The following is a 14,680-nucleotide window of genomic DNA, read 5'->3' on the forward strand; positions in this document are numbered from 1 at the left end:
GCGAAAACATATCCAAAAAATGGACCCATGAAGGACGTACAGGGCCTTGAGAATTTTGAACCTCCTAAACCTAGGCAATATGGGTATCAAATAAAGGGTATTAACGAGTACGTTACGAATATGCAAAAATATTTCCGGGGAAAATTGGACCCGGGAAGGACTTGCGGGTCTTGAGAATTTTTAACGCTGTTAACATAGATAATATGGGTATAAAATGAAAGGTATTAACGAGTAGATTACGACAGATATGCAAAGAAAATTAATTAAGTTCTAAAAGATCTCTGAAGAAAAAACTTTCGCCTAGGGTGCTTCTCCTTCATTTTACATAAAAATAACAAAAATTAAAAAAATCGGGGGTGCGCCCTATAAAGTGTATTTTTACCGTCGCTGCTGTGGTATTACAATGGACAAAAATGAGACTCAGTGAGTAATGATAACAGGATGACAGTCCCCTCCCTCTTGAGTTTTATCGAAATTATTAAATATCTCATTTTCACCACAAGATTTTATTGTACCCTACACCACCACTGTAGTACAGGGTATTATAAGTTTGTGCATTTGTTTGCAACGCTAAGAAGGAGAAGAGCTAGACCCATTGTTAAGTATACCGAACGGCTTAGAATCACTTCCTGATTCGATTTAGCTATGTCCGACTGTCTGTCCATGTATTCTTGTGATCAATGTACAGGTCGTATTTATTGTCCGATTTTCATTAAATTTTGCCCATGTCAATTCTTTGGCCCAAGGACAAGGAATGCTATTGATTTTGAAAAAAAAACGGTTCATGCTTAGATATAGCTCCCATATATATATTTCATCCGATATGGCCTCTTAAGGCTGTGGAAGCCATAATTTTGGTCCTATTTTTACAAAATTTAGTATAAGGTGTTTTATTTGACGTCTACATATGTGTAAAAAATATCGTAAAAATCGGTCGAGATTTAGATACAGCTCCCATATAGATCTTTCATCCGATGTGGAATTTTGAGGCTGTAACAATCACAATTTTCGATCTATCTCTACAAAATTAAGCACAAGGTGCTTTATTTGGCGTCCTAAAACGTGTGCAAAATTTCGTCAAAATCGGTTCAGATTTAGATACTGCTCCCACATATATCTTTCATCCGATATGGCCTCTTAAGGCTGAAGAAGCCACAATTTTAGTATGATCTTTACAAAATTTAGTATAAGGTGTTTTATTTGACGTCTACATATGTGTAAAAAATATCGTCAAAATCGGTCGAGATTTAGATATGGCTCCCATATATATCTTTCATTCGATGTGGCTGTAACAACCACAATTTTCGATCTATCTCTACAAAATTAAGCACAAGGTGCTTAATTTGGCATCCTAAAACGTGAAAATCGGTCCAGATTTAGATATAGCTCCCATATATATCTCTCATCTGATATGGCTTTTAAAGACTGTAGAAGCCACCATGTTGGTCAGATCTTGAAAAAAATTTGCATGAGGTGTTTTATTTGACGTCTTAATACGTGTGAAATGAATTTGGTCAAAATCGGTCTAGATTTAGATATAGGTCCCATGTACAAACTTTCATCCGATATGGAATTTTAATTTTGGTCCGATCTTTACAATTTTGATTCAATATTTACAAACTTAGCATGAGACGTTTTTTTTTTGAATAGTCAACTATACCTCCATGTTTTTCTAAAAAGATGTTAAAGTCGTCAGAAATTTATTATTTTTACGATATGAAAAGTTTTGCTTGTACTGTAGAAAATTTTTTAAAATTAGTTCAACGCCAAAAACAAATAGGTTTAAAGTTCAAAGGTCATAGGTAATTTTTCCGAAAAAAATCGTTCAAAAATTATACGAAATCATACATATGTGGACATGCTTACCTCTGCGCTACGGTGGTCTTCTAAACTAAGTGCCTGAAATTGAAGAAGCGACATAGAAGATCGAGACACTTGGAAATCAATTCTAAGTTCGGCTAAAGGACTAAACGCTCTGTGGCAGCCAACTTAGTAAGTAAATTTTTTTTTCTGCGCGTACACAGAAAACAAAATTGCCTCCATTTGATGAAACTTTTCAAAGTTTCTATCAAATTTGTATCGATTTTTTGGTGATAAAAAATTGTTATATTTTTCTCTGTCTTTTTTTCAGTGTAAGAAGTTTTCATGAACATTTTTTGGCAACAATTTTATAAGAGTTTTATAACACTTTTATGCTTATAAGAAAATTCATTAACTTTGATTTTTTATAGAAAATTTCTTGAAAATTCAAATTTTCCAGCTTAGTGCCAATTTTCATTCCCAAATAACGATAGGGCATCACTGTTTTACAATGCTTTAGTAAGCTTCTTAGCATACAAGGATATCTTTAGTAAAAAGCTCAACATCGGCTCTCACTCTCGCGTTTATAACAAACAAATACCTTCAAAGGCAATTGGAAGCATTTATACACATACATGAATACACTTACACTTTCTATAAATTACTACTTCTGTAAACAAAATAATTCATAAGCTCTCTGTTTAATTTTAGTACAAATATCTGCGCAAACGCAGTGAAAGCATAGAAAAGATTTTATATATTGGAGGTGTTTTATACTTGGCGGCGGCATATATTCATCTAAAAGGCATCGACATTCTAACAACAATTGTTGTAAGACTTAACATACGACTTAGATACGACTTAAGTATCATACCCCGCGCCATGCAGCCAAATATCCCTAAACGAAATGCCTTGTTCAAAACTTCATAATTTCGATCCTAACGGAATTTGTTGGGTATTTAGAAAGGCAATCTAAATTTTCTTTTTGAATTGTAAGACAAAGAAACAGAAAACTTTTTTTTCAAAACAAAATTTAATTTAAAAACTAACGGCCGTATCACAACTTTCGATATTTTCGATAGATTTCATATTAAATATCAATAGTATCGATACTATCGTTATCGAAATATATCAAGTAAAAATGAGAACTAAAAATCAGGAGATCGAATAATTCACAGACCAAATAACTAAATTCAGTTGGATGTCACGAGAGAAATCTTTGCACAAAATGTTAACCTAATCGGATGAAAATTGCGCCCTCTATAGGCGCAATGCATTTTAAAAGATACATTTAGTGTTGCATAGTTCATTTTTGTTTAATTTTTAAAAAAAATTGAATTTTCCGATAGTATCCATCGGAAAAATATTAAATATCGATAGTACCATTGATGTTTTTCAAGCTCTACCGTATTCACAAAACTTAATGAGGCCTTAAATAGATTTATTTGACAGTTCTATAAAGTAAACATATACCAAAGCAACATTAAGTTTTGTGAATACCGGCGCTACAGTCTTTATACCCTCCACCATAGGATGAGGGTATACTAATTTCGTCATTCTGTTTGTAACACATCGAAATATGCGTCGGAGACTCCATAATGAATATATATTCTTGATCGCCATGTCATTTTAAGTTGATCTAGCCATGTCCGTCCGTCCGTCTGCATGTCGAAAGCACGCTAACTTTCGAAGGAGTTAAGCGTCGGTGTAGGTCGGTTGGTATTGTAAATGGGAGGAAGGAGTAAAGCTAGCCGCTTGAAATTTTGCACAAATACTTGTTATTAGTGTAGGTCGGTTGGTATTGTAAATGGGCCAAATCGGTCTATGTTTTGATATAGCTGCCATATAAACCGATCTTGGGTCTTGACTTCTTGAGCCTCTAGAGGGCGCAATTCTCGTCTGATTTGACTGAAATTTTATACGTGGTGTTTTGGTATCACTTCCAACAACTGCGCTAAATATGGTTCAAATCGGTCCATGTCTTGATATAGCTGTCATATAAACCGATCTTGGGTCTTGACTTCTTGAGCCTCTAGAGGGCGCAATTCTCGTCCGTTTTGACTGAAATTTTGCACGTAGTGTTCGTAGTGTTTTGGTGTCACTTCCAACAACTGTTTTTAGTATGATGCAAATCGGTTCATAACCTCAGATATCTGCCATATAAACCGATCTGGGATCTTGACTTCTTGAGCCTCTAAAGGGCGCAATTTTCATCCGATTTGGCAGAAATTTTGTACAACGGCTTCTCTTCTGACCCTCAACATACGTATCTAATATGGTTTGAAACGATCATTAGCTTGATGCAGTTCCCATATAAACCTATCTCCCGATTTTGCTTCTTGAGCCCCTACAAGGCGCAATTCTTATCTGAATGAACTGAAATATTACACGATGACTTGTACAATGTTCAGCATTCATTTATGGTCCGAATCGGACTATAACTTGATATAGCTGCAATAGCATAACAGTTCTTATTCAATATTCTTTGTTTGCCTAAAAAGAGATACCGCGCATAGAACTCGACAAATGCGATCCATGGTGGAGGGTATATAAGATTCGGCCCGGCCGAACTTATCACGCTCTTACTTGTTTTTGAATATTTTTTTTCTTTTTTATGCCTACAATCTGGTTTTAACATAAAAATTGAAATATTTTCCAAATAGTCGTATTTCATTTCGAAGCCTTTAAAACTACCATAGTTTAAAATTGTTTTTTTTTTTTTGGTAATGGAATTTTCCTATTGAGAAAAAACTGAACTTTTTACTGCACTTGCGAAAAAGGATTGATCCCTGAGTGTAAATATTTCTACCTGTGGCAAGGACATGATTTACAATTCCTTAGAGTGTCACATTAGTGTCAACAGGTCGTCACTAACGTTAATGGGTTTTTTGACACAGTCATGTTAGAAAGTCCCTATTTTACTCACCTTTATGTTTTATTATCAAAAAGGCATCTTTTTCATTGATAAGGTTCATATCTGTAAATTTTTAGTTGATATTTTTTGTTATTACCTGTCAAGGACTCATTTATGTATGTCAAGCGTGACTAGTTACGTGGTTAAGGATGTAATAGCAAATAACACTGGTGAATGACCGGAACAAATTGTGTTGTAAATCATAACCTTTTCTAAAAAAAAACCGTGTTGTGTATTGAAGAGAGGACAAACGGGGTATCTTACTATTTACATATTCTTAGATAACTAAGGATACTCGTATGTCAATTTGTTTAGCACACTCATAGAAAAAAGTTTGCTGAAAATAGCCAACACTGTCTGCTGAATATTAGTAGTTAATTTTGCTGCTATTGTAGCAGTAGTTCTGGAATTTCAGACCAGCAGGCTGACTGCCAAAAAGTCTGTTGTTTGCTGAAAATGGCTGCTGCTTAATTATAATTATAAGGGGATGTTAGAAGAAAACAAGTAAAAGAGTGCTAAGTTCGGCCGGGCCGAATCTTATATACACTCCACCAATGATCGCATTTGTCGAGTTCTTTTCCCGGCATCTCTTCTTAGGCAAAAAAGGGATAAAAAAAATTGCTCTGCCATTAGAGCGATATCAAGATATGGTCCGGTTTGGACCACAATTAAATTATATGCTAGAGACCTGTGTAAAATGTCAGCCAATTCGAAAAAGAATTGCGCCCTTTGGGGGCTCAAGAAGTAAAATAGAGAGATCGATATATATGGGAGCTGTATCAGCCTATAGACCGATTCAGACCATAATAAACACGTATGTTGATGGTCATGATAGGATACGTCGTACAAAATTTCAAGCAAATCAAATAATAATTGCGCACTCTAAAGGCTCAAGAAGTCAAGATCCCAGATCGGTTTATATGGCAGCTATATCTGATTATGAACCGATTTGAACCTTATTTGACACAGTTGTTGAAAGTAAGAATAAAATACGTCTTGCAAAATTTCAGCCAAATCGGATAGGAATTGCGCCCTCTAGAACCTCAAGAAGTCAAGTCCCCAGATCTGTTTATATGACAGCTATATCAGGTTATGGACCGATTTGAACCATACTTGGCACAGTTGTTGAATATCATAACAAAATACTTCGTGCAAAAATTCATTCAAATCGGATCAATAAGTCAAATCGGTAGATCGGTTTATATGGGAGCTATATTAGGTTATAGACCGATTCGGACCCTACTTGGCACAGTTGTTGGAAGTCATAACTTAACACTATCCGCGAAAATTTAAGCCAAATCGGACAAAAATTGTGGCTTCCAGGGGCTCAAGAAGTTATCGAAAGATCGGTTTATATGGGAGCTCTATCGGGTAATAGACCGATTTGAACCGTACTTGAAACAGTTGTTGGAAGTCATAACATAACACTACATGCTAAATTTTAGCTATCTCGGATAAAAAGTGAGGCTCCCAGGGGCTCAAGAAGTCACATCAGGAGACTGGTTTAAATGGGAGCTGTACCACGTTATAAACCGATTTGGACGGTACTTGGCACAGTTGTTGGAATACTATGCGCAACATTTTAGCTAACTCGGACAAAAATTGCGGTTTAGAGGGGCTCAAGAAGTCAAATCAGATGACTGGTTTATATGGGAGCTGTATTACGTTATAGACCGATTTGAACCGTACTTGGCTCAGTTATTGGAAGTCATAACGGAACACTATTTGTAAAATTAATACATTTTTTCTTCAGACAAAATCATTTTGTGTGAGAGGCTCGGGCCCGAGGGCCCCATCTATTTAGTTATTCCATTTGCATCACATCGAAATATCCATTTCCGACCCTAAAAAGTATATAAATTTCAGATCATCGTAAAATTCTAAGACGATTTAACGGTGCCCGTGTGTCTGTCCGTCAGTTATAATCACGTTTCAGTCTTCAAAAATTGAGAAAAATTTCGCACAGATTCCTATTTCTTCTATACACATGTTAAATTCTTGAATGGGCCAAATCGGACTATATTTGATATAGCTGCCATATAGACAGATCTGGCAATTTACGGTCTTAAGCTAGAAAAGGCTCATTTATTATACGATTTCGATGAAATTAAAAACAGTGAGTTGTTTTAAGCCTCTCGACATTCGACTCAAATATTGGTCAGATCGATCTATATTCAGATATAGCTGCCATATAGAGCGATCTGCCGAAATATGGTCTTGAGCCCATAAAAGCTGCATTTATAACCAGATTTCACTGAAACATGAAACAGTAAGTGGTGAGCAAATACGTCATATTTTGGGATTGTTATGGGGGTGGGACGTCCCCTAGACAATTGGTCCCGAATGTTGATATCAGATTCGTGGTCTACTCCAAAATATCTTAATTTTGCACCCAATATTTGGTTAGTCGGCGAACATGTTCGGTTTGGGGGATGGGGCGGCTATTCAGTGACTTTCTCTGAAAATATATATCAGCTTTGTATTCTACTCTAAAGTACCTATTATTTGAGCCCCATATTGCAATGGTCAGCAAATACTTCTTATTTGGGTGGTGTTATGGGGTAGGTTGGCCCCTTAGAAACTTTTCAGATTCGTGGGGTACTTACAAAAACCTTTCATTTGAGCTCCATATTGCTATGCTAGTAAATTTATGCTCTTCGGTTCCAAAAAACTTGGTTCCACATTTGGGTATCATATCCGTATTCTACACTCAAAAACCTTCTATTTGAGCCCCATATTGCGATTGCCAGTAAATAAGTCCTGTTTAGGGGTGTTTTTTGAGGGAGGGACGGCCCCCCAACACTTGGTAGCACATTTTGATATCAGATTCGTATTCTACTCGTAAATACCTTTCAGTTGAGTTCCATATTGCCATGGTCGGTAAATATGTCCGATTTAGGGGTGTTTTGGGGGTTGGGGTGGTCCCCCCCTGGTCCCACATTTCCGTATCAGATTCGTATTCTACTCTTAAATACCTTTCATTTGAGTCCCATATTGTCGTGATTGGTCTATATATATATATTTGGTAGGTTTTGGGTGGGGCATCTCCCCTAGGTACCCCATTCACAATTTGGATACCAAATTTTTTTTTAATGTTACTATAAGAAATCACACAAAATTTCGCTTAACTCGCACCACCCATCTCCGAGATCTGGAGTTTCTGAAAATAAGGGTAAGGGGGAGGGTAGTACCCTATTTTCACCACGGGATCATTATGCACCATCTGTGAAAATTTCAAGAAAATCGGTTCAGCCGTTTTTGAGTCTATACGGAACAGACAAACACACAAATTGATTTTTATACCCTCCACCATAGGATGGGGGGTATACTAATTTCGTCATTCTGTTTGTAACTACTCGAAATATTCGTCTGAGACCCCATAAAGTATATATATTCTTGATCGTCGCGACATTTTATGTCGATCTAGTCATGTCCGTCCCTCTGTCCGTCCGTCCGTCTGTCTGTCGAAAGCACGCTAACTTCCGAAGGAGTAAAGCTAGCCGCTTGAAATTTTGCACAAATACTTCTAATTAGTGTAGTTCGGTTGGATTGTAAATGGGCCATATTGGTCCATAACCTGATATAGCTGTCATATAAACCAATCTTGGGTCTTGACTTCTTCAGCCTCTAAAGTGCGCAATTCTTATCCGATTGGAATGAAATTTTGCACGACGTGTTTTGTTATGATATCCAACAACTGTGCCAAGTATGGTTCAAATTGGTCCATAAGCTGATATAGCTGTCATATAAACCGATCTTGGGTCTTGACTTCTTGAGCTTCTAGAGGACGCAATTCTTATGCGATTTTAATGAATTTTGGCACGTAGTGTTTTGTTATGATATCCAATAACTGTGCCAAGTATGGTTCAAATGGGTTCATAACCTGGTATAGCTGTCATATAAACCGATCTTGGGTCTTGACTTCTTGAGCCTCTAGAGGACGCAATTCTTATCCGATTTTAATGAATTTTAGCACGTAGTATTTTGTTATGATATCCAACAACTGTGCCAAGTATGGTTCAAATCGGTTCATAACCTGATATAGCTGCCATATAAACAGATCTGGGGACTTGACTTCTTGAGCTTCCAGAGGGCGCCATTCCTATCCGATTTGGCTGAAATTTTGCATGACGTATTTTATTCTTACTTTCAACTACTGTGTCAAATAAGGTTCAAATCGGTTCATAACCTGATATAGCTGCCATATAAACCGATCTGGGATCTTGACTTCTTGACCCCTAGAGGTCGCAATTATTATCCGATATGCCTGAAATTTTGTACGACGGATCATCTCATGACCATCAACAAACGTGTTTATTATGTTTTGAATCGGTTTATAGCCATATACAGATCCCATATAAATCGATCTCTCTATTTTACTTCTTGAGCCCACCAAAGGCCGCAATTCTTATTCGAATTGGCTGACATTTTACACAGGTCTCCAACATATAAGACCCTCCCCTTACCCAAATTTTCAGAAACGCCAGATCTCGGAGATGGGTGGTGCGATTTAAGCGAAATTTTGTGTGCTATCCAATTTTCGGACCAAATTCTAGGGGGACCACCCAAGCCCCAGAACACCCCTAAATTGGACATATTTACCGACCATGGCAATATTGGACTCAAATGAAAGGTATTTGCGAGTAGAATACGAATCTGATATCCAAATGTGGGATCACGTTTCTGGGTGTCTACGCCTTTCCCAAAATACCCCACAAACAGCAATTTTTTAGTGACCATCGCAATATGGGGCTCAAATAAAGGTATTTGGGAGTAGAATACGTATTTGATATCCAAATTTAGGTCCATGTATTTAGGGCATCACCGCTTTCCCAAAACACCCCCAAAGGAAAAACATTTTTCGACCATGCCAATATGTGGCTCAAGTGAAAGGTATTTGAGATTAGAAAACGAATTTGATAACCCATTTTGGGGCCATGTGTTTGGGCGATGCCTCATCCTGTAAGCTCCCCTCAAAACCAATGGCAATATGGGGTTTAAATAAATGGTATTTGAGAGAAGAGCAGCATGCTGATACTTTTCAGGGCCAAGTGTCTGGAAGTCCACCTCACCCCTGAAAACACCCCTAAGTCAGACATTATGAGAATATCGGGCTGAAGTAAAGTATTTTAAGAATTGAGTACACCTTATATCCAAACTTAAATTGGTAGACCAATAAAGATCATATGGAATTCAGATAAAGGCACTTATATTGTTAAACTGTTAGTCCAGCGATATACTATTTTCATAGCATGGTATTTCACTAAAACGCTTTTTAATTGTCGAAAGTAAATATTCCGAGGAAACTTTTGTTAAATATAAAGTAAAAGAAGGCGCAGCGGGCCCGGGTCAGCTAGTTTATTATATTTATACATACTTGGTTACAGGCATATTTTGGTGCATTGTTCCATTACATTTAAATAAGGTTATTATGAAGTATATCACATATTGAGGAATTCTTTACTTCATTCATAATTTTATTAATAACCGAAAATATTACCGTTTATTGAAGCTTATTAACTTATTAATTTCATTAAACACAAGCTACTAATAACAATACAACTAATAATTCTACCTTATGGGGACTCAGAAAACTAGAACATCATGCGGCAATGATTGATGTATGTTTCATCTAACATAAATTCAGTTTATAATGACAAACTTTGAACCGATAATATTTTACATTGAAAAATTATTCACTATATATAAAACACTTAACCAAATTAAGTCCATTTCACAATCCCATGACAGCTGGTTGTACGTACCGGATTGACCCGATGGAATCCTTCATCGGCAAGGGCTGCCCCCTCGGTGTACAACACACTGCTACAACAACAACAAGTCCATTTTAATGTTTAACAAATAGTTTTCATCATTACATCAAGGATATTGCATGCATGCCAGCTGATTATAGGTGGAGCAAGCCAATGGTTCCACCAAATCATTATCAGGTGGTAGTTCACTTTCTGAAGTCCAAAAAAATGCTCCCGTCTGGGTATGTAGAAAGTGTACAGGGATTGTGGTTAAGATACTAATATCGAAGTCTTCCAATTCATAGGGTTGTTGGGGAAATAGGTAATCGCAGATGGTATAGTCGGTGGATAGAAGAGAAACTTCATTGGTATGTAGACTAATGGTATAGTTGTTTTCCGAGGTACAGAAAGATTCATTGTTTTCACTTTTAAGATCTATATAATGACTGCCATCAAGCCTACTCGCCAAAGGCATCATTGATTCCTTGTTGTCCTTTTTATTACAGTGTTTCACATTGGCACCTTTTCGGCATTTGTGTCGCTTAAACAATTGTTTCATTAATTTCTTTATGCTCAAGGAAACTTTTTTATTGCTAAGATTCATTTTATCAAATTTGTGTTCCAGGATTTTTAAATGCATTTCAACTGTTTTTTTTTTTTTGAACTTTTCCTAATGATGCAGAGTCTTAAGTCCTTTGCTTACGTATATCTGTAAAAGACTGTCTCTTGCTGCCTATATCCCTCTTACTTTTATAGGAATTGCCCTTTTGACAAACATGCAGGTATGATTGTTTGAAAACCACACCATCTGACTTACCCGCCTATCTGTCTGGCTTTTCCCGCGTGGGAATATTTGGAAGTGGCCTGCGCGCAGTGTGACAACGGCTTAGGAAAATTAACCACACACACTATAATAACAAACCTTAGCTTATCAGAGAAATTTTGACTCGAGAGTTTGTTTGGGTTTAAAGCGAAATAAGACAAACAAACAAATTGTTTACGAAAATATAACTGAAACATGATTTTTGGCAAATTTCCCAGAGTTAAGATAAAAAAAGGCAAAAGGCACAATGATAAGCAGACTCAGGCTTATGGGTATATGCAAAATACGACAGTTGAGTATATAGTGTATAGATACAGTAGATAGTGATATAAAAAAAATCAAAATTTGTTTATACTAATCTAGTCATTCCATTTGCAACTCCTCGAAATATTCATTCAAGACCCCATCGGCGTTGACAAATTTTTCCACAGCTTGTGACTCTGTAATTGCATTCTTTCTTCTGTCAGTTATCAGCTGTTACTTTTAGCTTGCTTTAGAAAAAAAGTGTAAAAAAGTATATTTGATTAAAGTTCATTCTAAGTTTTATTAAAAATGCATTTACTTTCTTTTAAAAAATCCGCAATTACTTTTTGGGCAACCCAATATAACAACTAAAAGCGTGCTAACTTTGGCCGGGCCGAATCTTATATACCCTGCACCATGGATCGCATTTGTCGAGTTCTTTTCCCGGCATCTCTTCTTAGGCAAAACAGGATATAAGAAAAGATTTGCTCTGCTATTAGAGCGATATCAAGATATGATCCGGTTTGGACCACAATTAAATTATATGTTGGAGACTTGTGTAAAATGTCAGCCAATTCGAATAAGAATTGCGCCCTTTGGGGGCTCAAAAAGTAAAACTGAGAGATCGATTTATATGGGAGCAGTATCGGGCTATATACCGATTGAGACCACAATAAACACGTATGTTGATGGTCATGAGAGAATCCGTCGTACGAAATTTCAGGCAAATCGGATAATAATTGCGACCTCTAGAGGCTGAAGAAGTCAAGATCCCAGATCGGTTTATATGGCAGCTATATCAGGTTATGAACCGATTTGAACCTTATTTGACACAGTTGTTGAAAAATTTTAGAATTTTTTTTTCAAGAAAAAATTTTTTAGGCTTTTTTGTTGGAGTTTGTTGAAAACTTTTATCAAAATTTATTTGCATAAAAAATTTCATAGTATTGTAAATACCTTACATTTACCCCTACATTGCCGCGGTTGATAAATATTTACATATGGGTGTTAAGGGGCGTGGAACCTTAATTTTATGGCAGATTCGTACTTTATGCTCAAATACCATTCTTTTGACGCCCATAAATCATAAACTTTAATACCCAATTCATACTTTACACCACTCATGGACACGTTCATAAATTTTCATACTATTTCCAAGCCCACGGGCTTCAATTCCTGTGTACGTGCATAATCGTGTGTAACAGTTTGAGCATGTGTGTTTGTCCATCGCAGCTTACACCCAAATATTTTTGCTGAGTACAAATATTGATATCTACCTACCCTAAATACCTTTAATTTAATGCCCATATTGTCTTTGTGTCCATTTGGTGGGGTTTTAAGCAGGAAAATATCTTCAAATGTTTTCTTATCACTACCATACAGTTTTTTAAAAACAAATCCAAATGGTATGGATGAAATAAAGCCTTTAAAACCTTTTTGCCGTTCTTTCCAACAACGTAGTTATTCAACTCAAATTTGTTTATTCCACTTGCTTACAAAGTGTTATCGAAATCCCTACCCTGCCTTTAACGGTTTTTGGATTCAAAACTGATTAACGAGTATATGTATATGTTGCAGCATAATTTTACTGTTCAACTTTGCAATCTACATAATATGTTATATTAAAACTTTTATTTATTGAATATTGCTTTTAAAACTCTTAGAACTCATATATTATGAACATTGAATGCAATTTATAAGATTTTATTGTATATATTAATAAAACATATGATGCCTTCAGCTCAATTACCCCCATTACATGCCATCAGCTGTTGTAGAAAACCTGAAGTTGGCTGCAGTTGTTTTGTCATGAATGAAGAATGAATGAAACCCAAAAAGGAGGAGGTAAAAAATCATCCAAACTACGCAGCCAGCAACATATGTGCGGGTGTACAAGAATTTGTAAAACGACAAAAACAACCATAGGGTTGCCAGGTGCCTCAAATTACAAGTCGAGTTTTATAATTATGGCTGGTAATATGTTCACTTTTCACCGGTGAAAACACAGGTTTTTCACGGTTACTCAATGTACTACAAAAATCTCTAAGGGAATGTCCTACTGAATGATATCATCAAGTTTTTTTGCTTCAAAATCTATTATTTAAAAAAATATTCATGAAAAATTTTCGCTAAAAGCGAATATATTACCGCCCTTTAAATGTTAAAGGTGAACAGCCATTCCGCCATCCATTTAAGTTTTAAACAAGCAATTCAAACAGAGAAAACAACTTCAGTTGAGTTGCCATCGGGCAAATTTGTTACAGAAATGTCCATTTCTGCATTTTAATGCATACTTTTTTAACATTTATTTAGTAGTTGAATGTTTAAAACACTGATATCGAATGAAACTGACAACTAGTTGAGTTGTCATCCATAATCGACCCCTAAAAATGTTAAATATTTAATTTGATTGTATAGTAATATACTAAATATTAAAAATAAATAAATAAATTTAAGTGATAAAGCCCTTCTTCCCCTTCCATACTATTGTAGCCATAGCTAAAAAAGTCGAAGGAGTCGCTTTGAAACTAAATCCATTTCTGCTTTTCGACATTTTTTGGCTTTTCGATTTCTTTTAACTTCAAAGTCGATTATTGGACTTTTTATTCAGTAAAAGTCGACTTCGACTTTTTTACACAAAGTCGATTAATCGATTAGTCGAAAGTCGACTTTTAGTCCCTATGTACGGGTGTACGGGAATTTGCAAAACAACTTTTAAACAGTAAAAAAATAAAAATTATTCTTACATTATAAGTTCCTCGGTTAACGGCGGTGTTAAGAGTGTTTTAAAGTGTTAATATTTATTGAAAGTAAGCCAAAGGCCACAAGAAAATTGGGAAAATTGCTGATGATGCAAAAAGTCCATATACATTAGTTAGTGTGTACCTATTTTCTGTGCTTGCTTGTGTGTTGCCTGACATTTGGTACTTGCCCAAAAAGATTTCTTTTGGAAAAATGTGAAAAATAAATGAAGAAAACAAAATAAGTTAGTGATTTTTAAGGCGCAGAAGATTCTTCTGTTTTGTTGAATGGAAATAGTGTCTCTGATTATTCTACATTGCCTACAAATGGGAGTTTGCAAGGACGCCTTAAAAATCTGCAGGTGCCTTTAAGGACAAACGATTCGAAGGAAGAAGAAGATCACAT

At 36.0% G+C, this 14,680-nt stretch overlaps 2 protein-coding genes across 5 annotated transcripts in view; one reads left to right on the forward strand and one right to left on the reverse strand.

The window, feature by feature from the left end:
* The window catches only part of LOC106083493 (neurofibromin), a 91,143-nt gene that overhangs the window by 44,892 nt on the left and 31,571 nt on the right, over positions 1-14,680 (forward strand). For 3 of the 4 annotated variants that reach the window (XM_013246598.2, XM_013246569.2, XM_013246591.2), the window contains exon 1: positions 14,240-14,343. The exons of the other annotated variant lie outside the window; for it this stretch is intronic. The gene's annotated coding sequence lies outside the window, so the exon portion shown is untranslated. Of the gene's footprint in view, positions 1-14,239; positions 14,344-14,680 lie in introns of those variants that run through there. 4 annotated transcript variants of the gene reach the window in all.
* Positions 10,595-11,071, reverse strand: LOC106083150 (enhancer of split m4 protein-like). The gene has a single exon (XM_013246010.2). The coding sequence runs from the start codon at positions 11,069-11,071 to the stop codon at positions 10,595-10,597; it is 477 nt and encodes a 158-aa protein (XP_013101464.2).

Source organism: Stomoxys calcitrans, chromosome 2 (genome assembly GCF_963082655.1).
Source record: "Stomoxys calcitrans chromosome 2, idStoCalc2.1, whole genome shotgun sequence".
Taxonomy (NCBI): domain Eukaryota; kingdom Metazoa; phylum Arthropoda; class Insecta; order Diptera; family Muscidae; genus Stomoxys; species Stomoxys calcitrans.